The sequence below is a fragment of the Tamandua tetradactyla genome, chromosome 11 (genome assembly GCF_023851605.1).
Source record: "Tamandua tetradactyla isolate mTamTet1 chromosome 11, mTamTet1.pri, whole genome shotgun sequence".
NCBI lineage: Eukaryota > Metazoa > Chordata > Mammalia > Pilosa > Myrmecophagidae > Tamandua > Tamandua tetradactyla.
In genome coordinates this window covers 84,260,619-84,288,617 of record NC_135337.1, presented here as the reverse complement: position 1 = coordinate 84,288,617, position 27,999 = coordinate 84,260,619, and the positions used below count along the sequence as shown (strand labels likewise).

Sequence of the window (27,999 nt, the reverse complement as noted above, 5' to 3'; positions counted from 1 at the left end):
TCCATGACTGTGTAAATACTTTATTTTCCATCGTTCCCACCTGGGCGACATGTGGGGTGTGAACAGGCAGTGTGCAAAATGGTGGTGGGCAGTGTGTGGGGCGAGTGGGAGGGATCCCCCACGGATGCCCACCCTGGCCCCAGGCTTTGTAACACTGAGGAGTTGGGGGCTGGGCAGGGGGGGACTAAGCATGGGTCCCTGCCCCAGGAAGCGCCAGGGAGATTGCTTGTGACGCTACTCGAGCCGCCAGGAGCACCGAGAGGGTCAGCCCCGAGGGCCTCAGGGGGAGGGGTCTGGGGGGCATTGCTGGACTTTGGCACCGTTCTCGGCTCTGACTCAGCAGAGACCACGGGACCACCATGAGGAGGCATGGGGGCGGCAGCAACTCTGGGAAACCTCACCTGGAGCCAGGCCCTGGCTGAGAATGGGGATCAGGGCACCCAGAGGGAAGGGAAGTGGAAGCTGAAGACCCCGTAGAGAGGAGGCTGGTCTGGAGGGGGCCCTCCTCCATCATGGGAAGTCATGGGTAGGGTGTCTCACAGAGGAAGATGTGGGGCGCTGGGGATGGGTCTCTTCACTTCAGGGCAGCTGCTGTGGCCCCAGGAAGCAGGAACAGACACTGGCCACCCACACCTCAGGGGGCCCTGAATACAGGAGGGGGGACTTTGGTTTCTGCTGCAGGGACCACACCTGCACCAGGCAGGCAAACCCAGCCTGGCCATCTGTCCCCGGCGGCCAGACTCCCCTGGAGGAGGCCAGGGGCTAGTCAAAGGGTGGCTGTGTCCCTAGGGGTGTGGTGGGATGGTGAACAACATCCAGCCCACAGCCCCCTCGCCCCCCTCCTCAAGCCTCCCCTAGCTCCTGGGCCCTTCCCAGCAGGGCCGCCCTAGTCCCCAAAGGAGAAGGGAACTAGCTCCTCCCCTCCTGCGACCTCTGGGTCATCCCCGCCCTCCCTGTTGAGAGACACCCGCCCTCCGAGTAACTGGCCCAGGCACCTCCAGGAAGCAGGAGGGCCCGGAGGGATACGGACCAATACGGGTAAACACTGCTGGGGAGGGCGGGCTGCCCGGGTCCTGAGAATCTCGCCCGGCTCTTGCCCTGCCCCCTGCGCCCTGCGCGCTCGGCCTAGCCGTGGGGGCGGGCGGAGACGCAGAGGCGTGGAGTTCCGTAGGTGTGGCGCGCGGGCTGTAGTGGGCCCCTGGCTCCCGGCGGGCGGGGCGCGGCCTCAGTTGTCCAGGCCCTGGCTATAGGGCGCAGCCAGCTCGTCGGCGTCGCTGTCCGAGCTGCCCTCGCTGTCCTTGGCCGGCCGCTCCAGATGGCGGAAGAAGCGCGCATCGCGCGGGGACAGCGGGTAGAGCGCGTCCTGCAGCGCCGCCCCCACGCCCACGCCGAGCAGCTCCTCATCGGAAGACGGCAGCGAGTCCTCATCCAGGTGTCGCGCCAGGCCGAGCCCGTCGAAGGCCAGCGGGTCCTCGAAGGGCGGCGGGCCCTTCAGCAGCCGCACCTGGGGCGAGACCCGGCGCGCTGAAGGTGCGAACAGACCAACCCGCGCGGGCGGCGTCGGGCCGCGGGACTCCGGTCTCCCCCACGGCCCCAGCCGCACGCTCCCCGGGTGCCAAGACCAGGGGCGGCACGGGCCCAGGACACTCGGGGCTCTCCCCGGGTCCCACCACCTGGCCCTCGCGCAACGCCAGGCCGCTTCTCTCCCGCGCTGGGCCCGCGGCTCCGCACTCACCTCGGCCTTCAGTTCCTCGATCTGGTCCTTGAGTTCGCGGATGTACTGCGACGAGTCCGAGTGGTTCAACTGGCCCTGGATGCGGCCCTCCTCCCTCTGCGGGGCCGGCCAGGTCGCTGGGGGTCAGTGCTGGGCCCCACAACCCCGCCCCGCCTCGCCCCGCCCCCGCCCCCGCCCCCGCCGGCCGCGGCTCACTTGGATCTCCAGCTCCGCGATGCGCTGCCGCATCTCGGCCACCGCAGCCATGCTGTCCGCCTCCCGCAGGCGCACGGCCATGACCTCCTCCTTGCTCTGCGGGTACGGGGGAGAGGGCGGGTCAAGGGGCGCGGCGGGGGCCGGGGCGGGGGCGGGGCGGGGGCGGCACCTTGCACTCGGCCTCAGCTTGCTTGCGGCGGCTTTCGCTGAGTTGCGTCTGAAGCCCCTTATTCTGAGCCGCCAAGTACTGCAGCTTCTCCTGCAGCGCCGCGCGCTCGGCCTCCACGCGGTTCAGCAGGTTGCGGTGGATGTGGTCCTGGGGAGGGGAGCGAGGGCGAGCGCAGGGGGTGGGTCAGGTCCCCCAGCCAGGGGGTCGCCCACGGACACAAGGCCCCTCCTCCCGCGGGCGCTGGCGCTGCGCGGCCCACCTGCGTCTCGAGCTCCACGATGCGCTGCCGCAGCTCGCGGCCGTCGGCCAGGGCCTGGGCCTCGCGCAGGCGGACGCTCATCAGCTCGTCCTGCAGCTCGCCCAGGACCAGCTTTCGTGGGGATTCCTTCCAGCGACCGCCGCGGGACAGGTGGGTCTGGGGGCGGGGTCCGAGGGGTGGGTGGCCAGCCTCCGCCAAGGAGCCCCGAGGCTGGGGTCGCAGGCCTCGCGGATGGGTCTGAAGCCGGGCGCACGGGCCGCTTCTTGTAGCTTGTGGGTGGGCGTAGGGTCGGGGCGGTCTGCCTGCCCCCGAGCCCGCCGCAGTCCTCGCCTGTCTCCCCCACCCCGCGCCGCTCACCTGCCAGGTATCCGAGAGCTCCTGCAGCTGCAGCTTCAGTTCCCGCGCTGAGGCCACCGCCTCGCCCTCCCGCACCTTCAGCGCCTTCAGCTCCTCCTGCAGCCGGGCCACGTTGTTCTCATCAGGCAGCGAGCTGTTCCTCTGCCGGGAGAGTGGTGGTCAGAGGGCGGGGGAGCTCCCCGGCAGCACCGCCGGGTCCTGCAGAGCCCAGGCCGGCTCTCACGCTTCTTGAGTCCCATCTTGCACAGCCTGGACTGGGAGACACTGCAGCGACCAGGGTGGGGCAGATGCCGGGAGGGAGGGAGACGACTCCCGTGCAGGCACATGTCCCTGGGACCCCTGCCTGACATCACCAGCTGTCAAATGCGTGTATTAACAGCTCCTGCTCTCTTACCTTGTCCCTAAGGTAAAACATGCCATAAAGCCAGTAGCAGGTCCTCCGTAAGCCCAAGGAAGCTAGGGACTCGGGGTGGGGCTGGGGGTGGAGGGCTGAGGGCAGGTGTTTGCCCACCCCGGAGCCTGAGGTCTGTTCACCTTGGGGCCCATGATTAGACCCAAGACCTGTCCCAAGCAGAGGCTGAGAAAACCCTGTGCTCCATACCCCTCCACCTGCCAGGCCAGGCCTCTCCTCTGGGGGAACCTGCTGAGGCCCTGCTCTTGCTTCCCAAAGGCTGGGTGTGGGGAACTTGTGCTCTAGTCTTGGGGATCACCGTCCAGCTTGCGGACAAGGTCCTTACGGACCCTTGCTTGAGTCTGGGGGTGCTGGAGGGTGGCAGGACCTGCTGGGTGCACGCTTTACTCCGATGTGGAAGAAGGCAAGAGGGAGGTCCAGCTGTGGCTGGGTGATAAGCCTGACAGGCCGATGGCTGCGGCCAAGGCTGTGTTGGGCACACCTGGGAGGGACCCAGAATTAGTGCAGGCTCGAGGGGGTGGGGCTGGGGCTCCTGCCAGGTGTGAGGGCTCCCAGCTGCCCTCTGGCGGCAAAACGGGGGAAGTTGTCAGTACTGTGTCAGCGTGAAAGCAGTTGGGGAGGGACTCAGGAAGCTTGTTGGCCCCCCAAGATGGCACACTCCACACTGCCCCCTGGGTCCACGCTGCTTCTCCATGGGAGTGGGGACTTGGGGGCTTGGAACAGCCTTGATGGGCCTGGGCCTTCTCAGCCCACCCTGCTCCTCCTTCCTCTTCCTCCATTCTGGAACCCCAGACCTGGGCAAGGGGGTGGGGGAAGGGACATGGACAGGTGGGATGGGGGGCTCCGGGAAGCTCATGAAAGCTGGCTACATTGCTGGAGGTCATGCCTTCGTGGAGTTGTGCTGCTTCGTGGGGTCCTCCTGTATGTGCATCTCCAGGGCCAGGAAGGGTCTGGGGCGAGATGTCCAAACTTCCCATTTCCCTAGACCCTCAGGTGGAGGCCAGGCTGTGGAGTGGGGAAGGAGCAGGGCCAGGATGTGCCTGGTGTGCGGCGGGCAGGGAACGGTGGGTTGAGAACACAGCAGATGGGGTGGGGGTGGGGTTCTGATTCCCAACCACAGGACCCCCGCCCTCCACCCCCCGACATCCACCCAAATGCCCTGCCTCTACTGCCAGGATCTCATCCCGTACTCCCCAAACCTGCCCAGCAGCCCAACTCCCTTCCCACGGCCCTCCACTTGCCCGCCCAAGCACACCTTCTCCATGTCTAGAACTTTGTCCTGCATCTCCCGGAGCGCCCCCAATGTCTCTGTCTCCCGCAGTCGTGACTGCTCCAGCTCCATCTCCAGGTGGGTGACGAAGTCCTCGGTGAGACGTGGGTTATCCTGGGGGAGGCAGAGGGCTGTGGCTGGGGTCCCATGCGCCCCAGGCTGCATGGAGAGATACCCTCCAGGTGACCTCTGACCATCTGGGGGGAGTGGAGAGGGCTGACACCCAGGCAGGTTTTCAGCTCTGGGTGGTGGCGGCCCTGAGGCTGTTCCAGGGCGGCCAGGTGCTGGTGCAGCTGTTCTGGCCCAGCCTCTTTCCTGGAGAAGCAGCACAGAGGGAGGTTCACAACGGGACTTCCCACAGCCACAGGATGCCCCCTGAAATATGCCCTGGTTTCCTCAGGATCGGTGGGCTGGGGTGGAGCACGGGTTCCCTGGGGCTGCTTCCCAGTGGCTGCAGTCAGTCCGGCGGGGGTGGGGGCAGGGTGGGCTGAGCCCAGGGCAGGAGCAGGGGCAAGGCTCTGGACTTTGTGTGAACACTCCTGCCTCTCTCTCTCTCTCCCTCCCCTTTATCTCCTCTGCCCCTCTGGTCCGTATTCTCTCTGACTGGCCTGAAACGGGGTCATTGTTCCAGGGATGGGATGAGCCCCACCTCGGCTTCCCCACTCACAGGCTCTATGGGGCTGCCTGGCTAGGAGTCAGCACCATTGCAGACTGGCTCTCGAGGGGTAGGTGCTGCACATGTGCACACAGATGGTCAATGGAAGGGGAGCCAAGGGCTTGGAGCTGACTCTCCACCCCCACTCTGGAGGCTGCCTTGTCCTCCCTCCCCAGGAGCCATGGATCAGTCCAAATCCTTCAGCTAAGGTCTGAGCTGGAGCCTCCAGGCCTGGGGGCATGTGAGCCCCCCTCAGTGAATGACTCTTCCTCCTCCTCTCCACCCACTGGCAGTCGAGCTTCCCGTAGCTTCTCTAAATAAGGGTCCACACACCACCTCCGGGCCCTGCCTGGTTTGGACCTGCACTGCCAAAGGCCCGCAGAGCCTATGGCTTCTTTCCCTGCCCCTCCAGGTGTGTGGGGTGTGGACCGCTGGTATTGGGACTGCAGTCTGTCAGTTCAGCAGAAAAGGCTGCCTGCTGGGCACAGCTGCAGGACGAATTCTAAAAGCCCCCTCCAAACAAGCAGACTCCTCGGGCAGTGCTCCAGCCCACCAATGGATCCTGAGTTCATGACCCCACAGCAGACTTGGGATGTTCTTCCCCTGCTCCCCCAGATCCTGAGCTATTGCTTCCAAAACAGCCTCTGATGGCCCTGCCACCCTCTTCTGAGGGCAAAACCCTGCCCACCAGCACTAGGAAGAGGGAGATCTGGACACTGGAGGAAGAAACTCTTGTCCTAACTCTTGTCCCTTGTCCCAGCTCTTGCCCTGCATGGCTGGCCCCTAGGGAAGCCCAGCAGCCCGTCCCTGGAGAGATACAAGGGCTTCCCCAAGGAGTTAAGTGTGCCAGGCTGTGTACAGCGTGCCAGGGAGGGCGCTCCTGAAGAGATGGCCTGGGTCTCAGGGGTCCTCCAGCTGAGGCTGGGGCAGTGGGGAGGCAGGGTGCCTCAGGCTCAGTGCAGATGGTGGGACGTGGAGACCACCGTGAGAAAGCCCCGGCCATTGGGGCAACTGGGGCTGCAGAGGGGCAGGGCTGGGGGATATTCTGAGCTAGAATTTGGGTCTCCCTGACCCCAGGAAGGAACAGGTGAGTCATAGGTAGAGGCAGGGCTGATGGGAGCTAGTAGTTCCCAGGGATGCCCTGAGGGCAGTGGGGCACTGGCCCTGCCCTATCCAGGGTGCCCACCCACCCAGCTGATACCTGCTGCTCTTGCAGTTGCCGGATGGTGCTTTGCGCCTTCTGCAGGTCCTCGGCTGCTGAGCTGCATTGCTGTCGCACCACTGCCAGCTCTCGCTTGATGACGTAGTTCTCCTCGGCCTCCTGTGCCCGTGTCACCTGCCCCTGCGCACAGCAAGGGGAGGGGGTGCCATGACCCTCGGCTCGGACCCTAGGCCCTGTCTCAGGCTGCCTGCGTAGGAGGGAGTCTGGGCTCAGAGGCCCAGAGAGGGCGGAAGTGAGAGGGACAAGGCCTTCTCCACTCAGAGCCTGGGATGTGGCTGCCCGGGCAGCACCAGTTTCTGCCTGCCTCGGGGGTTGGGAGTGGGACAGCAGGAACAGAAGACGTGGAGGAGCCTGGGAGGAGCAGACCTGCCCTGGGCCCAAACTTGATGTGGGGCTTAAGTGGGGGAATGGAGGCCCCAGGCTTCCTACAGCATCTTTCCCTTCCCCGTTGTGATTCTCAGCCTCCGCCTAAGGTAAGGACAAACAGGCTTTCATCTAGGGCAGCAGGCGCAGGAGAGGTTGCTTCTCTCTGCTCCTCCTGGGCTCTGCTGGTGAGGGAAGGGGTGGGGTTGGGGCAGGTCACTGGGCTGGGATGGGGAGACACCTCTTCTGGGGGCCTTCTTCAGTCCTGGACTCAGGGGCTTCCGCCTGCCTGGGACAGAGACCCCTGCCTCTGAGGCTCATCCCCTCACACACACCCTGCCCTGCTCCCTACAGTAGGGCCCTCATTCCAGGCTCAGAGTCACCAGGGGGCAGGCAGAAGCTTTTAGGGAAAGCCATTCAAGATGAGGCAGCAGCAGAAGCAGGTGAGTGAGAGATGCCAGGCCTTGCAGGTAGGAACAGAGTGGGGCAAAAGGAGCCAGAGGGGGTGACATGTGTGCGTGCGCGCGTGCTTATGGGGCAGAGAAGCTCAGCCAAGTGCATACACCAGGGCTTGGAGCTCGTACATTCTTAGGGTCCCCGAGCCCTCCTTGGTTTCTTCCTGTGTCCCCTGGAGGAACAAAACTTTCTGTACCTGTGCATATATGATCACCACCCTACCCCACGGCCCAACAGTTCCTCTCAACACCCCCTCCCCCTGAGGAATGGTCCCCAGCTGCCCCCATGCACAGCACCAGGCCTACCCCCTCACCCCCAGAGTGGCAGCGGCCAGGGAAGAGGCAGTTCCTGGCTGTCGTGGGCAGGGAAGAGACAGGAAGGAAATTGGAGAGGCAGATAAAAAGCTACAGTACCTGGATTAACCTATCAGCCAGAGCAGCGCTCTCCTACCCGGCGGAGGGGGTCCGAGCGACAGGGGGAGGAGCAGAGCAGAAGGGAGAGGGGGAGAGACAGACAAGAACCACTTGTCACTAACGCCTTGGGCTATCTCTAGAAGCAGGGAAGAGAGGAGTAGAGGCCAGAGAACCAGCAGGAGAGGCCCTGGAGAAAACCAAAGCCAGAGGCAGTTCCGTCCTGAGGGAAGGTCTGCGCTTGAGTGCGGAGGTCGGGATGCCCATGGCTGTGGAGGAGGCCGCAGGGCTGGGAAACCTGCCGTCCCACCCTCCAGGGCTGGCCAGGGGGAGACGGGACTCAGCGCCTGGAACTCCTGCAAACTTGGACCTGGTAGCCTCAGGGTAGAAAAGAGCCCTCCTGGGAAGGTAGGACTGTGGGTGGCAGAGCTGGCCTGGGAGGGGTGTTTTAATTTTGAGGCAGAACAAGAGTCCAAGTTAGACCCCAGGCTTTGGGGTGAGGGCAATGAAATCCTGTGGTCTGCAGAGGGCCAAGGGAAGCAGGCGAGGATCCCAGGAAGGAGGGAGGAGCAGGCAGTGTGGGGCCCTGGCTGCCCCCACCTCCACCCTCACACCCTCATCTTTCAAATGTCAGGGTTCAGGGTCAAGGTTGCCCCCCCCAACAAGATGGGGCCAGTGGCCATGCTGCTCCTCCTTCTCCACTTCCAAATTACAGGGTGCTGTGCCTTGGTGTACCTCAATTAAAGCAGCTGCTCTTCCAAGCGGCATGGGGGTAGGTGCAATTAACTGGGTTGTGATTAAACCCTGACCCCAGTGGTAATTACAGGGAATCAGGATCACAGCACAAGGGAAATTTCTCCAGCCCCTGTCTCGGCGGGGCCCATGGGATTTATGCCGTGCTCCCAGGAGCAGGCGGCTTGACCCTCTGGCTGCTGGCTCCTGTGTGGGGCGTGGAGGAGAATGCTGCGGCCCAGATTGGCTGCTGTGCCCCTTACCTTCTCCAGAGTCTCAATCCGCTGTTTCAGGAGCCGGTTTTCCGTCCGAAGCCTCTGTTGGGGGGCGGGAGGAGAGCTTGTGAGACCCCCACCCCCACTCACCTGCCACTGCCATGCAGGACTGGCTCCCAGTGAACTTGCGCTGTGCCCGTGTCATTATGTTCTGGCTCGGCGAGTTGAGAAGACAGTCAGGGCCTAATTCCTGCTCAGAATGGCCCAATTGACTTCTTTTTTTTTTAAGCCACTCTTGGCTCAATAAAAATCAATAAAAGCACCTTTCACTGTTATTCCAGTGCTTCAGGGTTCCAGCTTCAATGGCAGTATTGGGGGGCAGTCAGCACCCTCCTTTGACATCCACATGACACCCACCGTGTGGCAAATATCTCCACATTTGGGCACAGGCGCTGTCAGATAACCCCCATCCCCATCCCACTCCCCTCCCCATGGCTTGGCTCCATGCCTGGGTTAAAAATCTCAAAGGACAAACCCCAGACTTTGGGTCTGGGGGCAAGGGCCTGGCTGAAAAATGTATGCTGCCTTTGGGGTTTTGGAGGCAGTCTCTCTGGCTTTTTACCTTCCATTCTGTGCTGACGGATTCTGGTTAGGTATTTGTGGGTTTACGCTACTCCTGACCTTTGGGGCAGCAGGTGAGGTTCACAGATGCCCTCTCTTTGGTCTCTGCCTCCATGACCATTAAGAAGTAGATGTGGAAATAGTTTGGCTCAGCAGGTTAGTGAAAATCCTGCCTCCCCGTGGGTCACACTGAAAATGGCCTGGTTTTCCTCCTGGGAGAAAAGGTGATGGAAACACCCAGAACAATCCCAGGAAGCAAATGCGGTCAGAGAGAATTGCAGATCTCATGGTTATTGTTTCATTTTGTGGGTGGGGGAACTGAGTTAGAGCAGGGCAGGGTCTTCCAGTACCTCCCAGCTCACCCAGTTCAGGTTTCTGTCCCTCAGAGCAATCTGGAGGCTTGACCCCTGACCCTGGGTTTCTTTGACCTCTCTTTGATCTCACCCGATGCTGCACCAAGCAGAACTGTCCTTGGGGGAGTTGGAGGTGCCTGCAAACCCACTTGCCTTTCTCCTCCTTACCCCAAAGGGAAAATGAGCAAGAACAATGTGTGGCTATGGGTGAAAGTGCAAAAGGGTTGGGTGGTGGGGGAAGGCATCTGCCTGAACCCTTGAAGGCCCGTGGGGCTCTCAGCTTCCTCTCGTGGAAAGTCCCCAGGCTGGGCAGGGGGCCTAAGGGTCTGCTACATCCTTGCCTCCTGCTGCTTCCTCACGGCCACCAGATGGCCGCAGACCCATGTCTGTCATGAGTGAGACAAGTTTGGACACGTGTATCAGTCAGGCGCCGTTACCGAGAAAGGGAGAGGCTCAAAAACTCAGGGTAACTATTTCTGGGAATCCTAAAACAGCGTCGAGGTAATAATGACCTCCTTCCCCTCAGTGTGGATGGGTGGGTGGCGACCTGGCTCTGCCCCTGCCCTTCTATGGAGGTAGGATGACCATGACAGTAATAATAAAAATGTGACCAGCAGAGCAAGTATCACCCCCACTTTATAGAGGGGAGCGCAGAGGGGTGAATTGACAGAATTGACAGAAGGCTCGGAGAGGTGAATTCACCTACCCAGGGGGCATAGCTAGTCCAGGCTGGGGTTAGACCCCCAGGGCACACTACAGGTGACCCTGCCTTACAAGAGGACAGAGCCAGGCTATGTTGGGGTTTATGGTTGTGACTGCTCTCCTCAATGGCCTTGGGTTCCCTTAGGCTCTGCTGTGACTCTGGCACATGGCAGGAGCTCAGTAAGTGCTTATTGGGTGAAAAACCAGAGTCACGTGTGAAGGGATGAAAGCAGAAGGAAGGAGAGCAGGGAGCCCGGGTTCAGAGGCTCTGCGTGTTCAGGGAATCCCCAGACTTAGCAGGACCAAGGACGGGCAGGCGCCAGGGGCTAGAAGTGGACTCGGCAGCCCTTGAATGCCAAAGCTGGTGGGGCGCGTTGATACTGAGGGCCCATCGCGGCCGTCTTGATATTCCTGCAGCCCACCAGCTCGCTGCTGCCTCGGGTCTTCTGCCTTCTATTCTGAGCCTGGAACATCCTTCAGTCGGCAAGTCAACTCCATCCCTAAGCCATTCCTTCTCACCTCCTCTGTACATTTTCATCCGGAGTATTTTATAGTAGGCTTTATCCTTCACTCTGTACTACTGGTTTATTGACCATCTCTGTCACTAGTGAAGGTGGGCAGAGGGACAACTTACCCAGGGCCAAGGACAGCCCGTCCTCCGTCTTTGGCATGTGCTGGGTAGGGCCGCCCTCTAGCGGCCGCCCGCCTGTGAGCAAGGCCCCCGAGTTGGGACCCCCAAGGGCATCGCATCCTCTCCCCATTGCTCAGGGGGACTCACTTTGATCTCGATCTGTTCCTCCATCTCCTTGCTCTTCATGACTGCGTACTCCTTCTCCAGCCTGCGGAGGGGGAGGGCCTATGTGGTCAGGGCCTGGCTGCTGGGGACCCAGCCCCCTGCCAGCACCCCGGGGCACTCAGTCCTGACCTCTTCATCTTCTTGGGGTTGTACTTGACCTGGTAGGCCTTGAGGATCAGCTTGTCCGGACAGCTGTCAAACTGGTGGGGGATCACCCTCTGGAAGTACTGTGGGGACACAGGTGGTCACCCACTCCAGGGGGACCCTGGACCCTGAACCGCGCCCCTGCTGCTTCCCATTCCCCCCACAGGACCTGGGTGCTTCAGGAGGGAGGGAAGGGAGCACTCTGGCTGGGGTGTTGCCTGTTGTGAGTGCTCAGTCAGCGTTTGGGGGAGCAAGCGACTGAGGGTGAGAAGTGAGAATGGGGGAGTAGGAAGGGCTGGCTTCCTTGAGCCACCTGCAGCCAGGGCTTCCATTTTGGGAGGGAAGCAGGCTGGGGTGTTGATTAGGGTGAAGGCTGGGTGGGCAGTGGGGGCTGGGGTGGCGTCTGAGTAGAGAGCCTTCACGGTAGAAGGGGGTAGGAGGCGGTGCTCCCTGATCTAAGATCTGTGCCCGCAAATCCAACCAGGCAGGTGCCAGGGGAGGCTGAGGACCTGTAGATGGGAAGATGTCCCTCAAGGGTCTGCCTGTTTGCCAGGGTCCTTGAGCCTTAGCAAAGGGTTAAGAGGAGACCGCGGGTGGACACGGCTGTTCAGGGGCAGCCTGGCTCTCACTCCCCAGCCCAGCTGGCTCCCTCTGGCAGCTGCAGACAATGGACACCCATGTCCGTGGACACAACTACGGCCTTTGTGCATTCTTCCTGGGAGAACCAGCTGGAGGAGGCTGGGAGGGGGCGGGGACCTGCGTGAGGGGAAATGGTGAGAAGCAGGCCGGCCTACTCTCCAGCAGGCAGGCCAGGGCAGGGTGGGAGGCTGACGCAGACCCTTTACCCTTCCTGTGCCCTCGTCCAGCAGGTTGCTGGGGCAGAAACCACAGCCAAGGCCTTGAGGTTTGGCCAGTACTCCTATATACCAGTAGGGACATTCAGATGCATCAGGCTTTGGAGATCTGGAACTGGGGGCAGGAGAGAGGGGGTGGGACCTCCCGGGACTGTTCCTGGGCCTCCCTGTCTCCTCACTGCAGGGCTGCCGGCCCTGGGTTTTGTTTGGCAGAGCTGTGAGCTCCTCAGGGCCACCTTGGTTCCTACAGGGAGGTTGAAGTGGGGTGGAGGGGCAGAGCTGATGGAAAGGACCAGGAATGCTCAGGGAATGTCTCTTCTCTCGAAGCCAGCCCCTCCCCGTCCCGTGTGAGGGCTTCACCTATCCAGGTTGCCCTGGGGGGTGGAGCAGTCCCGCCTGCCCTGCCCTGCCCTTGCCCACCTGGGACATCCCCTCCATGTCCAGCTGCATCAGCTCTGTCTGGTTCACCTGCAGTAGGGCGAGGCCCACCCGGAATACAATCTCCAGCCCCTGCAAAGGAGGCGGCGGCAATGTGTCTCCTGTCCGGCACAACCCCCCCACCGCCCTCCCCGGGGAGGTTTCTCTTCACACCAGTCCAGCGCAGGCTGTCTCCAGTGTAGGCTGTGATGTGCTTGACCCAGAGCCCCCCGGGGAAGACAGGGCGTGTGAGGCTCACCCTTGGCTGGGTCGGGTCCTCACCTCATACATGAAGATGTCAAATACGCGGGTGGCAATGGGTAGCGGAAAGGTGGTCAGGAAGAGAGTGAGGAACCAGGAGGAGGCGTACATGGACGTGTGGAAGCTTTGGGAGCGGAAGTGCGTGTTCAGGTCCGGGAGCTGCTCCTGCCGGGTGGGGGGAGTGGGCAGGCCGGGGCCAGGCACTGTGAGGAGGGCACCTGGGCACAGCTGTCCTTGTCTGCCAGGCTCCCTTCCACCAGGGGTGCTGGACCTCAGTGCCCCACCTCCAAGAAGCCTTCCCTGGGCAGACCTCAGCTCCCTTTCTCGACGCTCCCGCAGTGGTTGGGATGAGGCTGAGGCACCTCAGAGCTTAGAGGAGACTGAGGTGGGGACATGGGCAGAGGTATAAGAATGGAGCGACCCTGGTGCACCCTGGTGCACCCTGGTGTTCTGTCTGCAGCGGCTCAGGGCATCATGGCCCAGGAGGGTGTTTCTGAGTCTCTGAGAGGTCATGTCACCGCCTGAAGGTCCTCCAGAGAAAGGGGGAGCCACTCTGTCACACAGCTCCTGGTATGGGCTCATCATGGCCCAGGCAGTATTGTAACCCTGCTGCTCAGCCATGTCCACTCACCACTCCCAGCTGGGTGCCACGTGCATGGTAGTTTTATTGGCCTGCACTTCAGACCCCTGCAAAGGGATAGTCCATTGGGGAAACTGAGGCTGGAGAAGGGAGAAGGCGTTTGGACCCCTGGATGTCCCACACTGAGAGAATGGACTCTGTCTTCTGCTCCCAGGCTTTCTCCTAGAGTCAGGAGCGACCTGGGTCCTGGGTTAATGTGGTGCCCATCTACTCTGCTAGGACAGCTCTTGGCTACCCAAGCTGGAGAGGGGTCGGCTTCTTCTCTGGGGTGATGCAAAGAGACGCCACTGCGGGCCAGGCCACCCGCTTACCAGAGCTACTGGGCCACCTTGAGCTATGGCACCTCCTTAGTTCACAGGCCCAAGGATTGGGGTTTTCAATTCTAGGCTAGTCCTGGGGCTGGTCAGTGGCGTGCTGATGAGTCAAGCCTGGGCAGTACAGATGTTCCTGCATCCCACCACCCTGCCCTCTGCCTCCCAGAGCTTTCCAGTTCCACCTGCCATGGGCTTCCAGAGCCAGCAAAGAGCAGGGCTCTGTGGGGATGCTATTTATAAACAAAGATGTCTGTGGCTAGCCAGTCAGCAGCAGAGGGAGGCAGACACCACCTTCCCTCCCTTCCCCCACCCCTGAAGCAGAAAGGGAGGGGCCATGGCTGTGTCTGGAAGCAGCTCTCCTGGTACCCAGAGAGAACCAGCCCCACCTCTCTGCCCAGGAAGGCTTTGTATTCAAACCCCGTGTTCTTAGGAGTCCCTGCTTTTCAGGGATGGTCCCTGCCTTGTCCTTCAAAGCATTTTTGGGGGCCAGGTTACACAGCCCTGGGGGACAGGTATGACTTCTCAGCCCTGGGGCTCTCAGGGACTCCCGGGGCAGGCCTAGTTGCACACCTGTGGGCCTGTGGCTATCTGAGTGCACCAGCAGAGGTGGAGCAGACCTGCTGCCAACTGTCCCCAGCTCCCCTCACCTGCAGCATGTACTCAAACTGGTAGATGCAGAGCCCCAGCTCGGCCATGCTGGGCTTGAAGAGCTCCCGCAGCCGGTACTCCTGCATCAGTCGCACAAACACACAGAACGCCTCCTCCTCAGGCATCTGGGTGGGTGACAGGGGAGGGGACCGTGAGGGCAGGCCACAGGGGCCAGGCTTGCAGCTCCCCTCCTGGCTCTGGCGCAGTGCGCTTCACATGGGAATCTGTTTCTGTTACGTTTACATTTATTGAACAGTGGCTCTGGTAGGCGACCAAGCTAAACCTTGTGCTTTCTCCCTGGATCCTGACAACAAAGCTCTAAGGTCCATGTAGTCACCCCACTTCAGTGATGGAAGACCTGAGGCTTCAGTAACCTGCTGAAGGCCACAAGGCAGCAAACAGTGGAGATGGCATTTGAACCAGATCTGACAGATGCCAGAGCACACAATCTTGTCTACTTGGTAGAGGTACCTTCCTCTCCACTTTGGGCTGGCTCCTTTCTCAGCCTCTCAAGCCTTTTGGTTTTCCTGGAGAAAGCCTCCAGGCCCCATAGATGTGACACTGGCCCACTGAAGTCCTCTGGCTTAAGTTCCCCATCCAACCTTGAGAATGACAGAGGACTGCCTGCTCCTCCAGCACTCCTGTCTCTGTTCTGGGCGGGACAGTGGACAGGTGCCCCGTCCTTATGTCTACCTGATATGCCAAGGGCTTGGTTTGAGGACTGACACAGACAGGAGGCAGCTGGGTAGGGGGAGGCCCTGGGCATAACGGGCAGCACCAGGGCTCTGACTCTAGAGGGACACGGGGTGGACGGAACATTGCTTTTGTCCCCTTGCCTGATGGCGGGGGGCTGGGTGGGCTGGGCCTTCTCTGGAGCCTGACTGGGGCCACCTACCTGCATGAGGAGCAGGCCCACGATGAAGGCGCTGCCCTGGCAGTAGCCCACCTCCCGGTCCACCAGGGAATAGGCCTGGAAGGAGACACACGTGGGCTCAGGGCAGGGTCTGGCCAGGGAGCATGAGGCCTGGCGGTGGGGACGGGCACCCGTGTCTCTTACCTTCATGACATTGAAGAGGACCTCCTGGCCCAGGCTGTCCTGGCCCTTGAAAAACTCGTGCTCCGGGTAGGTGCGGGCGATGTCCCGGCGAATCAGCTTCTCGCAGGGTGAGGACATCTTGAGCAGCTCCGAATACTGGTTCTTGACTGGCATGTCCGTGGCGCTGCACAGGAGCTGCCACACGATGGCCCGGAAGTGGTGTGGGATGCCCTTGCGGATCAACTCCTGGGGAAGGGGCGGGACGGGGAGCAGGAAGCCTGGGCTGGACCCCGCCCCCATCTAGCATCTACCCACTGCCCAATCCACTCTCTGGGGAAGTGGCTTGTTCCCAACTTGCCCATGGCACAGAGATAATCCATGCCAGGGCATGGCAAATAGAGTCTACAGTCCTCAACCTGCTGCCCCCAGTTCCGGATCATAGCAGAGCAGGTACAAATGGAAACCTGGGATGCTGAGGCCCGTGCTGCTGCGGCCCGTGCTGCTGCCCCCCACCCCGCATCCACTCTCTCCTTTTCCCCTGCTCTGGCCAGATACCTGGATACCTGCCCTGTGCACAGGCTGGCCCCTGATCCCTCCCAGCCCGCCCCAGCTGTCAGCCCCTGCCTCTGCCCGGCTGCCCCCGCCACCTTGAGCAGCTTCTCCTTCCTGCGCCGCCACTCCTCCCACTCGTTGGCGATCCGGCCCCAGAGGATCCATGTGTCCTCTTCCAGGTGGCTCAGGTTGGAAGAGGCCGAGGAGCTAGACACCAGCGAGGAGCCACTGTTCCGCCGGGAGCCATTCATGGAGCGCATGGACTTGGAGTCGGCTTCGAGGAGCCTGGGCAGGAAGGGCTGTTGGAGGCATGCTCCTGGCTCTGACCCGGGATGCCAGGGACTCTGGGAAGCCTAAGCCTGCCTTCTGGGGTCCCAGAGGACACCAAGGGCTAGAGGCGTGTCGCTCCTGCTGGGTGGCTTTGGCCACCTAGCTAACCTCTCTGAGCCTGAAGAGGTTTCATCTTGGCGTTTCCCCCAGGTTCCATGTGTGTTACAGGCTCTCTGTGAGGGTGAGCTTTCCAGACCAGCTGAGGGCATGCAGCCAGCAAGGGGCAGAGCCAGAGGAGAAACATAGAAAGGCCTGGCTTTATGGCGTGACGCTCTCACCTCTTCCCTCCAGTAAAGGCTCAATAAGTCATGGTTGATACACTCAACCTTTCCAAACCTTGGTCTCCACATCTGAACACAGTGAGGACCATGTGCTCATTTGGGGTTGGGTGGATGAGAAGGTAAGTCAAGCTTAGGGGAGTGGCCATTATTTTACCCAGAGCCTGGCCCAGCTCCAAGTCTGGAGGGGCACCCAGGAACATCTGTGGGGCCTGTGCTGTTCCTTGGGGCTCCTTCCCGTCCCCCACGCCCCAGCTCACCGGTTCTGCTCTTCAAGTTTGGCCAGCAGCTCCAGCTCATCGGGGCTGAGGTTCTCGGAGTCGGAGGTGGGGGAGCAGGTGGGGGCTGACAGGGCCTCCTGGGACGAGGAGTCGGGGCTCAGAGTGGGGCTCGCCATGGTGGGCGGGCTCGTCAGTCGTGAAGTGAGGCCGGGTCACAGCTCTGTCTGGGGGCAGGGGACACATGAGGTCTGCCCTGGGCAGGATGCCCACCCTGTTCCTGCTGGCTTGGGGCCAGCCGAGCCTGCCCATCCGCTCTTTGAACATTTTCACGCCCAGGCTTTCCCCCTCTGGCCCGCCCACTCTGAGCACTGCCCCACCCAGCACACCCCAGCCAAACTGACAACCACCCCAGCTTCTGCTCCAGACTCTGGCTGCCTCCCTCCCTGTGTAGTCAGGCTGGACATCTGGATGGAGGCAGGAGGAGCCCAACCAGAACCCAAGCAGTCCTGTTACCCCTGGGCATGGAGGTCAAGGCTCAACTCAGCATCTAGAGGTGTCAGCAGAGTCTGAGACGGAGGCTCCCTGTCACTCAGGGACAGACCTGGGGTCTGCAGAGACCTCGGGTTCAGCAGCCTGAGCTCCAGAGGCCCTTTCTGACAGCCTTGTCCCTGTCCCCTGCTGCGGCCTGCCCTGTGAGCCCAGCACCTGCATCTGACCTTCTCCATCTCATCAACCAAAGTGGGCTGCTGGCACAGCCAGAAGCAATTATTCTCTAATGTTAATTGTCTGGCACTGCCAAGGGTCGGAAGAGTCAGTTCCCGTTCAGATGGGAAGTCAGGGATGGATTGAAGTGCTGGGAAGTGGTGGGTGGACGCAGGGCGAGAGCCGTGGGCTCTGACCAGGACTGTGGTCACCACTTTCTCCCATTCTTCCTGGGAGTCAGGCTCCTGGGTCTCACTGAGTCCTGTGTGGGGACCACTAACAGGAGTTGTCGTCACCCTTGGGGAGGTTCTAGGGGTTGGAAGTGGTGGAGGGCAGAGGGGCAGGGGCTGGGGAAGGGCTCCTGCTGCCCAGTCGGGCTTCTTCTTGGTGAGCCCAGGCTAGGTCCGCGGGTCTGAGAAGATGCAGGTACCCAGGGTTATGGGGCAGGAAGCCAAACCTGCTCCCCACACCCACCTCTATGTTATCCTTATGCCTGCTCATGCTCCTGCACTGCCCATACTAGGAGTGTGCTATGTGCCGTCAGACCCTGCTGACCCAGATGACAGCTCAGCCCTGAGGGTCCCCGGCCAAGTCCCCAGAGGAGAGCATCGGGCCTCCTGGGCTGGCAGAGCACAGTGTCACCTCATATCTGCCTGGACACCCTCAGGTTATTGGGCACGTTCCTGCCCCGACTGATGGCCGAGGGCCCATGGCCAGGTGGACTTGACCCTGGTCATGCTGTCGATACAGTGCCTCTTTCCCTGTGCTGCCCTACCATGGAGGGAGAAGGCACCATTCTTCTTTCACCATCTGGAGAACCCAGAACCCTGTGGCTCCCCAGTGGCACTAGTTAGTTCTTCCTCTGGTCCACCAAGGCTTCCCTAGTCTGTAGAGCCCTCGCTTTTGGTGGCAGCTCTCGGCAGAGTCAGCAGATCTTTGCCTCCCATTGCCCAGCTGACCAGGGACCACCTGCCCCAAAGACCAAGCCAGTGTGTGCTGCCTAACCAGGAGTTAATCATTTCTGCAAGAGGACAGTGGGCGCTACTCTGGGGCCTCCTGCAGAGTCAGAGTCTGCAGCTGGCCAAGCTGTGGACAAGAAGTGCTGAATTGGATGGATCTCTGGGCAGGGAGGGGCTGGGAAGGCAGCGTGGGTTTCCAGCCTCCAGGGCTGGGAGGATGGTGAAAGGTGGTGGAGCTGGGGGAGCAGTGGGAGCTCAGAGAGACGCATGTGGCTGGGGCAGATGGGCTCGGGACCAGCCTCTCCTTGCTCAGTGGAAGGGACTCAAGCCTCAGAGAACCAACTCTGAGAGAGAGAATGGTTCAACTCTGGGTTTTTGGGAAAAAAAAAAAAACACAAGCAAATGAACCAACTACAAACAGGCTTTGTTAAGCAAGTTATCATATACTAAGGTATATTTCATATGGAAAATGCAATTTATTAAATTAATGGGCCTGAAATTTTCAATCTGAGAGGTAAGAACCTTCTGAGCCCTCAGGAAATTTGACCTGGCTACTCCTCAGGGTCTTTAAACACTGCCCAACCTGGAAACCACCCATGCGTGTGTGCACATGCCCATGCTCACACATACTCCTGCACCCCACATACTTCCCTCCATTCTTACATGTAACCACACATATTCACACTCTCAAACATATTCCCACATTCTCCCATACCCACTTACTCACACTCACAAACACTTGTACTCTCACACACTGTCACATGCACTCACACATACTCACACTTATACATCCATGTCCACACACTCATTCTCTCTCTCTCTCTCTCTTGCACACACATACTTCCTGCACTGACTAGACCTAGCTACTCTCAGAATCAAGTTGGTTTGGGATGGGGGCTGACTCACTGCCTCCGTCCCAGCTCCGTGGGCAGGCCTGTGTCACTCTCTAGGGTGGCAAATGTCTTCCTGACTTAACTGTGGAGGGATGGGCACTGTTCTAGGCACTAGGGCGCAGAGTGGAACGAGCTGGATGAGGTCTCCCTCAGCGGGGCCTGCAGCTGCTCCGCCCTTGTTGGATGGGCACACAGACGCAAAGGTCAGGTGGCTTCCCGGTGCTGAGGGCCCACTGGCCCCTGAGAGCTCATACCCCGGCCCCCTGGGCCTGGCCTTTGTGTTTCTTAACTACCTCAATTTCAGCGCCCTTCACCTCGGCTTCACCTCAGCTACCCATCCCATGGCCCACCCCAGACCCTGCCATGGGGGAAGTATCCGTTACTGTCTACCCACTCCCCCTTCAGGGGGATTCCTGGGCCCGGTAGAGTCGATAGTGAGCCATCTAACCCTTCCCTGCTGGTGGCCACAACTTGTGAACCTGTCTGCTTCTCTCCTCTACTGTGGTACCCAGCACTGAGCCTGGTATGGTGTAAGTCAATATACATTTGTGGACTTGAACCCACCCTCCTACCCTCCTGATGTTTACAGAGTGCCCCTACCAGGGCTGGCATCATGCCGAAGGCTGAAGACTGGTGGGCAAAGGCAGACGTCGCCCCTGCCCTTCCTGATGTGTACAGAGGGAAGAGATGGAGAAACAACTACCAAACTTTCCATTATGGACTGAGATAGATATTGGGAATAAAAGACAAAGGTAGGGTGGAAAGCAGCCTAGCTGTTCCTCACAAAGTTCAAGAGTTACCACATGACCCAGCAATCCCACTCCTGGGTATGCAGCCAAGAGGAATGAATAATAAGTTGTACACATAGTTTAAACTTGTATATGCGTGTTCACGGCAGCACTGTTCATTAAGAGCCCCCAAATGGAAACAACCCCAATGCCCATCAGCTGATGACAGGGTAAACAAAATGTGGCCTATCCAGACAATGGAATATTATTCAGCTATCAAAAGAAACGGAGCACTGATACACGCTAAACATGGATGGGCCTTAAAAACATGATGCCCAGTGAAAGAAGCCAGACACAAAAGGCCACATACTGTGTGATTCCATCCACATATAATATCCAGGACAGGCAAATACATAGAGACAGGAAGTAGATGTGTGGTTGCTGGGGGGGTTGGGGAATGGGGGGAAATGAGGGGTGACAGGATAATGAGTATGGGTTTTTGTTTTTTTTTCTTTTTTGTAGATGATGAAAATGTTCTGGAATTAGATAGTGGTGATGGCTGTACAACTTTGAGAATATAAGAAAAACCACTGAATTGTTAGGTGAATTAAACTAAAAAAAAAAAAAAGATAGGGTAGGGAGGTAGGGGGAGTGGAATGGGGTGGGCTGGCAGAGAACCATGTGGAGGCTCTAGAAAAGGCAGAAGGGTTTTGCAGGGGCCAGACTGGGCATCTTAGCAAGACCTCCGCCCCCTGCATGGAGACACTGCTCACACGTGACACCGTTCTGACCAACTGCCCCTCCTCCTGTGAGCTGTGGGCTGTGGGCTCGCCCGTCCCCATCCGCAGTGCCACCCTCCTCCCACGCACTGGGGCCTGAGGCCTGGGCTTTACTCTCTCCCTTATGCTTTTCAGAGATGAGTCGGGTCCATTGCCCAACCTCTCCCCTCTAGCCACCTCCTCGCCTCTGATCTGGGCCTAGGACACACCCTCTGCATTGGGTTCTCTAGTCCTTCTGATGCTCTGCCCATGGGGCCACCAGAGCCACGAGGAAATGCACTAACCATGTCACTCACTCGCCCCCTATCCTATTGCAGCACCCCACTGCAAGATGGGGCCCAAACACCTTTGCCAGGCACCCCCAACACTGCTAGACTCGCTCCCTCCCCAGGTCTGCCCGTTCCACCCCCAGGCAAGTCCTCCAGGCACACCTGCTTTGTCCTGCTTGGGTCTTTGCACATGCTGTATCCTCTGTTCTCCAAAACCTGGTTTGAGCATTTATTTTCTGTGAAATCTTTCCTGTCACCACTTCCATGCTCAGCCTCCTGGGTCATTCCCCCTCTCCCCAAAAATACCCTCTCCCATCTGACCCCCCACATTATGAACACTCTGAGTGCAAGCAGGGTCTTTCATCTCCATTTTCTTTTCTAAGCCCCTCATATAGTATCTGGCATACAGAAGGTGCTATTTAATAAATGTGTGTTAAATGAATGAAGATAGAAATTTCTCCCCCCCCCAATACTCTCCCCCGTTTCATGTCCCCAGGGGTCTACTTTCTGTCTCTTTAAATTAAGACAAAATTTCCGTGCTACTCAGCCAGGTGGACAAGGTCAACAGCTGCAGAGATAAGTCATGTCGATGGCATGGAGCCTAGATATGAAGGGTTGAGAAGGGCACATTCCCTCTGTGGTCTTTCTCCCGAGAACATACAACCCCAGTTTAACCATGAGAAAATATCAGACAGATTCCAATAAAGGGACATTCCACAGAATACCTAACCCATGCTCTTCAAAACTGCCAAGGTGGGAGAAGTTTATATTATATATATGCTTCCACAATCACACACAAAAAGGGAACAAAAGAAACAGTGACAACGAAATACTATACAAGGGAGGAGGGGAAAGGATCAAGGGAAACACATGAAAAAAATTGGAATACTGACTGTGAGCTTTATATCAATGCTAAATTTCTTGAATTTGATACTGGACTTAAAGTAAATATCCTTGTTCTTAGGACATGTACATGGTGGTATTAAGTGTTCAAGGACTATGTTGTCTACAACCTACCCTCAAGGGTTCAGAAAATGGATCAATCAATATAGAATGACAGAATAGCAGGACGATATGGCAAAAAGTTACAATAGGTGGGCCTGGGTGCTTGGTGGGGAAGGGGAGGGTATGCTGGAGTTCTCTGATTGGGGTTTGTATCATTTTTGTAAATGTCCAGTTAAGTTTGAACATATTTCAAAATGAAAAGTTGAAAAACAAAACAAACAGAAAACTGTCAAGGTCATAAAAAACAAGTCAAGTCTGAGAAAATGTCACGCCCAGAGAAGCCTAAAGGGATGTGACAGTTGGCTGGCCTGGGGGATCCTGGGTGGGGTCCTGGGACAAAGAAAAGACACTGGTGGAAAAGTGAGGAATTGGAATCAAATACGGACTTTAGTTAATAATGATGTATCATTACTGGTCTGCTTGTTGCAACAAATGATGTAAGATATTAATAAATGAGAAGCTGGATGTGAGATACTTGAGAAATCTCTACTCGTTTCACAATTTTTCTGTAAATCTACAACGGTTCTAAATAATAAAGTTCTATTAAAACATTAAAAGAAAAAAATTCTGCGCCAGTGGTGACAAAAAAAAGCAAAAGATGTTGGAGACACAGAAGGGCCTTAGCAAGCAGAGGGTCACTCACTGGGCCCCTAGCCCAGGCCTTTGAGGAACAAGGATTCAAGCTTGGCTTTCTCCCTCCAGTGCTTCTGCTCTAAATCACTGTGCTGCGTTGCCACGCTCTCCGCATTCTTTTACTTCAGAAATAACGTACGGAAAATGCCAAGTGCAGCAGACGCTTGTAAATTGCAGTCAACTAAATTGCAGTCAACTATTTTTCAACAGGGAGAGCAAGCAAGTATGCACACGCCATCTTTCAGAGCTTGGTGTTCTCAGAGGCAAGGAATAAAGATCCCAGGTTGCCTTTGAATTTTGGCTCCCAACCGCCTGGCACTCCGGGCTTCTGGTCTTCCCCTTCTAACGATTACCAGGAAAACAGACTCATTTCTGAATCTGAAGCCTTGTCCCTGTGCCGACAACTTGCAATTTTCCCGGCCTGACAGACGGTCTAGTCTGTCCTGGCTGCCTCTGTGTCCTGGGGAAATGGCACAGCCTGGCATCTCAGGTCCTTTCCCTTGGCAAGGGGTAGGTGACCCAAAGCGAGCTGCCCCTCACATACCAAGGACACAGCTGCAATTCAGAGGCCAATGTCTTCCCTCCTCTTGTTCCCAGTTCTAGCTGCTCCTCTGGGCTGCTCCAGGACGTTTCTGCATCCAGGGCACTTCTTCCATGATTTCCCTGGAGTCTGGAGAGCTGATTTAAGCCCTCTTAGGCCCCAATGGGGGCTTCAGATCCAGGAGCTTGGGTTCCCATCCTTACTCTATGGCTTTCTCTCTTTGTGACCTTGGGTACAACGTACATTGCCTTAGTTTCTTCATCTGACAGTAGGGCTAATGACACCGTCGATCTCACAGGTTTTGTTGGGAGGAATAAGTGGCTAAAACCTGTAAAATGCTTAGCCCATGCCATGGCCCATAATATTTATTCCCTCTTGGATGGTAAGTTCCATGAAGGCAGGGGCTGGGGATGGATCCCCAGAGTCTGGCATGCCATGGAATGAATGAATGGTTCTCCCTCCTTAGCAGGCCCACCCCCTATGCAGTGACCCTGCTTAAAGGCCAAACCTAGTAAAATTAAAACCACCGTTATTGGTACTCACAGCAGCAGCAGCAGTAAATACCTTTAGGCTAAAATTTGAGGAGTGGACTGTCACAAGCCATGGAATCCTTTTTGACCTAAAAAAATAAAAAGTTTACCACCTTCATCCTCATTGGCTTTCTCTTTGCCACTGTGATAGGTTCATTTCTGGCAAATCCCTCATCTCTGTATTTTGGTGTCCCTGAGAAGGACAAAGGCAAGTCATTAAAGCCCTCATAAGCCCTTTCAGGGACAGATGAGTAAAACTGGCATCCTGCAAAGGTCCTTGGCCCTTTCAAGATCAGCAGGGTACCTGTCTGCCATCCTTGCCGGTTGTAAAATCTTGCTGGGCCAGAGGAAAGGGTGAGGTAAGGTCCAGGGATGAGGTGGGGTCAGCCCTGCCTTGGGGAACATTCCGAGGAAGGGGGGCCAGGTTTCTTTCCCTGGAAGAGCCACTCCCTTCTCCAGACCCTCATTCATAAGGGACCAGTGGGGGAAGACTGTCAGCTGTGCAAACCGAACAAGTATTTGTCGAGCATCTGCTATGCGCCTCGTAACTCGCCTGGGACACACCGATGAACAAAACAGGCATGTGCCCTGCCTCTGTGGGACTTGCAGACTGGTGTGGGAGACATCTCCACGAAATAATCTCACAGAAGAATCAAGGCACATTGAGAAATGAAAAAAGAGTGCAGTGCGGGAGAGTCATCTTTAAAATCTTCTTTGAAGAGACAAGTCTCTTCCCTGGCCCTTCTCTGTCCTCCTAACTAACCTCTCTCTTCCTACAGACCCTCCATCCAATGGTACCTCCACTTTGGCTTCTAGAACAAGTGCACTGCCCACTTTCCTGGGGAGGGGACTTGCTGACTCTCCCAAGTTCTTCTGATTATGAAACCCTTTTGTCAGGGAGCATCTCCCAGGGACACAGAGGCCTATAGGATGAACCCCACCAAATGAGGCATACTTCCCTAAATGCCCCAAGCTTGTTTCTGCTGCCTGGGCCTTGAGCCAAGCACTTTCACTGCCTGAAACACCCTACCTTGTCACACCTGTCTGGTGGACGCCTCTTCTCCTCCTGGACCCTGTCCCTGCATCATTCCTACAATGCCTTCCTGACCAACCCAGGAAGGTGCCGGGCCCTTTTCTGTGCGCCTGCAGGATACTGTCCATAATTCCATCTGATGCTTCCAGCATAGCAGACAGCAGGATGTGAAAGTAAAGGCCTGTGCTGTAACAAGCCTCTGGGTTGTTCTGAAGACTAAATGAGATAATACAAAAATGGCACAGCATTGAGCACGTGGTATGGGTCCGATCAACGAGGCTATGGTTTCAACTCCTGCTTCATAGTATTGAGAGAGTCTTTAGAGGCAGGGTGGGGACCACATTTTATATCCCTTGTACACCAGCACATGACTCAATTCCTGGTCCATGGTGGGCATCCTTTGGGGACAATCAGCATGAATATTCTGCGTGAGGAAAATAAAGCACACTTGCTTCCCTATCCCCCATGCGCCTACTAAAGCACACACTCAAACACACGGACCTGTAGCCCTAGTTGAGGGTAAAACCGTGTTATCATTCATAAGTCCTCTCAGAGAGCCTTCTTTGGTTTCCCCAAAAAGTTCATAGCTCTATCTTGCGGAACCTTCCTACTTTGCTTTGTCCACACAAAGTCCTACCTGGGGAGGCTGTGGCATTTATCTTTTCTGTACCATGTGACCTTCAGGAGTCTTTTCATCCACTCCTTCGGATGAGGCAAAGAACACACCTCTCCCTACCCAGCATCAGAGGTGTGGGGGCGTCAGCACCACCTGCAAGCAGTGCCACACCCCTGTGCCCCTCACTCCCCTGGAGGTCCCTGCGTGGCCACAAATCCCACAAAAAGCCATCTCTTATCCTCCTCCTACCAATCCCAATTCCAGCCAGCTTCCTGTAATGCAGCTCAGCCAGGGAAAAAGGGCCACTGACCAGTGAGGTATCATCCAATTACAACCAGGGGGCCAGGGTAGCCAGTATTTCTGCTCCCACTGACAGGGGACTGTCCTCCCAGATCCCACTGTCCCCTCCCACACAGTGCCTAGACAGCATTCAGCCCTCCCAGGGGCCCCTGCGGTACAAAGTACTATGCTACAGATCTATCTCCCCATTTGCCAGATGGGGAAGTTGAGGTACTGAGCCAAGATGAGCTTTGACCCAGGGCCACTCAGACTCCATTGCTGAATATTTACTACGAAGCCCAGGCTTGTGATGACTTTTTGGGGCTTTGCAGGTGTGACCATATCACTAGAAGGACCTCAGACACATGGGTGTCAGGCCATGCAGGGGCCGGACTGAGCTGATTCCACATGGTGGGACCTGGGGGCTTCTCATCCCTGCAGTTCCAGCCACACCATCTCACCCATTCTGCAGTCTCTCCTCTCTGTCTCACCACCATCCCTGACCCGGGGCCAAGCCACCTGCGATTCCTTCCAAACCACCCCCAGTCAACCACAGGAGCCCACGGGGAATCGGCAGGCTGGGCGGGAACATCAGCACAACCCGGAAAGACACATGGAGACGGGTCCTCTATCTCCATCGCAGCCTGGCTGAGAGTAAAATGAAACAGTCTGCTCACTCATGTGCCTCCTGAGCCTCTTCGGCACATTTTTTTTTCCCCTTCTGAAAATATTCCTTAACAAAGAGATGCCTGCTCCGGGCAGGCCCAAACCCAGCTCCACAGGGTCCCAAAGGCCAGGATAGCAGGAAGCCATTTCATTTTGGCAAAGCATGTCCATAGTGGATGAAAAAAACCCACTGGGCCATGAGGAGCTAGTCCCTTGAGCAGCCTGGATGGTGGTGCTGGCTGCATCTGAGGCCAGCAGGTGCAATGGGGTCAGGATGCTGGTCCTACCAGTCTGGTCAGACTTTAGGACGGGGGCATGGGCAGCCTGAGCCCCTCCCTGCTTGTCCCTCCCCCCAACAGTGGGTGGCATAAATTAGGGGGCAGGCAGTAGTGCCTTTCAGGACACTTTGATGTAGGAGAGGGAGTGAGTGTCCTTCCCTTTGAAGAAGGGCAAAGCAGTCAGACTTTAAAGGATAAAGAAGCCTGGGGCAGGAGCCCACAGGGGCGCTAAGAGCTGTTGGGTCCCTGCCACCCTCAGGGGCCCCAATGTGGGGCCCGGCTCAGGGAGATTGGTGTGGCTGGACAGGCTGGCTGCCTAAGGTGGGACCTGTTGGCTCCTAAAGGGCCTGGGCAGGTGGGGTCCAAGTTGGTTTGTGGGAGTGCTGAGAAGTCCTGGGTGTGGGTGTCTGTGTATAGGGGAGATAGGTGGGGTGTGTGTCAGAGGTCCCAAATTTATCTGTGTGCGTTGGGGACCTGGGAGCTCCTGGCTTCTATGTGTTGGGAGGGGGGGGTCGGCATAACTGCCAGCACGAGTTGTTGGGGCTCATGGGTGAGAACTGGAGGCTCCCAGATGTGCTTGTGTATGTGTCTGGGATTTGCAGAAAGACGTGCGTCTGGGGGTGGGGAGGGGGTATCCCGATGTCTGGGCATGAGGAGAGGGGTGGTTTTCAGTAAGACCGGATCAAGACGGGCCAGGATCCAGGGGTGTCCTGGGAGGACCCAAGGAATGATTCTGAGGGGCGCCCTTGGGCACAGGGTGTCTGGGGTGGAAGCTGGGCCAGCAGGCTGAAGGGAGACCTGTGGGCGGGCGTCCTGATGGGAGGAGGCCTTTGGGGTCAGAGGGGAGGGGCCCGTGGGATCAGAGGGGAGGGGGCAGGCCCTGGGGCTGGCCTTCCCGGGGGTGGGGGCAGGTCTGGGCTAGGAGACTGGAGGGTAAAGCGAGGGGAGGGTCAGGCGGCAAGAATCCCGCAGACCGGAGGGGTCCTGGGCCTGGGGGGGTCCCTCGTGGGAGGAGGTGGGTCTGCGGGGTAGGGGTCGGGGTCTCCGAAGGGTCCTAGGAGGGATCCTGAGGGTAGGTGGAAAGGGTGGGCGGGGGTCATGGGCCTGATGGGGCCTCACGCGGAGAGGACCCCTGGTGGTGGTGAGGTGTCCCGAGGGACGCGAGCGAGGGTGGGCGGTGGTCCAGGTCCGGGGCTGGGAATGCCCGGGGCTCCCCGCGCGGGTTCCCGAGCGGCCCGGAGTCGCGGTCTGGCCCAACCCCCGCGGGCCGCAGCGCCCGGAGGCCCGGCCCGCGCCACACTACCTGCGCCGAGCGCGCCGCCATCGCCGTGCCGAGCCTCGTCGTCCCGGGCCGCGCCGCCGGACCCCTGCTGCACCGCTCGTCCCGCAGCCCCGGCCCGGCCCCCTCAGCCTCCCCCCGGGACCGCGGCCGCAGCCGGCTCCGCCGCTGCCATTTCACCCGCTGACAGGA

General features: G+C 58.3%; 1 protein-coding gene across 3 annotated transcripts; it reads right to left on the bottom strand.

Moving 5' to 3' along the window:
- Nucleotides 1-4: 4 nt before the first annotated feature.
- Nucleotides 5-27,999, bottom strand: EVI5L (ecotropic viral integration site 5 like). 3 transcript variants are annotated; one of them, XM_077121503.1, is made up of 20 exons: nucleotides 27,832-27,999; nucleotides 16,657-16,841; nucleotides 15,884-16,073; nucleotides 15,258-15,482; nucleotides 15,096-15,170; nucleotides 14,200-14,325; nucleotides 12,620-12,763; nucleotides 12,341-12,430; nucleotides 11,052-11,149; nucleotides 10,905-10,965; nucleotides 8,499-8,552; nucleotides 7,507-7,539; nucleotides 6,254-6,394; nucleotides 4,383-4,511; nucleotides 2,716-2,856; nucleotides 2,359-2,514; nucleotides 2,100-2,246; nucleotides 1,931-2,026; nucleotides 1,736-1,831; nucleotides 5-1,504 (listed from the first exon to the last, which is right to left on the bottom strand). In XM_077121503.1, exons 2-20 carry the CDS (start codon nucleotides 16,791-16,793, stop codon nucleotides 1,226-1,228), a joined length of 2,418 nt encoding a protein of 805 aa, XP_076977618.1. In that variant the 5' UTR covers nucleotides 16,794-16,841; nucleotides 27,832-27,999; the 3' UTR covers nucleotides 5-1,225. The 3 variants fall into 3 exon arrangements, with proteins under 3 accessions (XP_076977618.1, XP_076977620.1, XP_076977619.1); XM_077121505.1 differs by lacking the exon at nucleotides 7,507-7,539 and having other exon boundaries at nucleotides 27,832-27,998; XM_077121504.1 differs by lacking the exon at nucleotides 27,832-27,999 and having other exon boundaries at nucleotides 16,657-18,487.

Coding starts and splice junctions, on each gene's coding strand:
- EVI5L (XM_077121503.1), bottom strand. CDS start 16,793: ATGGCGAGCCCCACTCTGAGCCCCGACTCCTCGTCCCAGGAGGCCCTG. Junction 6,395..7,506: donor TGGCTGATAGGTTAATCCAG/GTACTGTAGCTT, acceptor TGCTGTGCGCAG/GGGCAGGTGACACGGGCACA. Junction 1,832..1,930: donor TCGCGGAGCTGGAGATCCAA/GTGAGCCGCGGC, acceptor CCGGCCCCGCAG/AGGGAGGAGGGCCGCATCCA.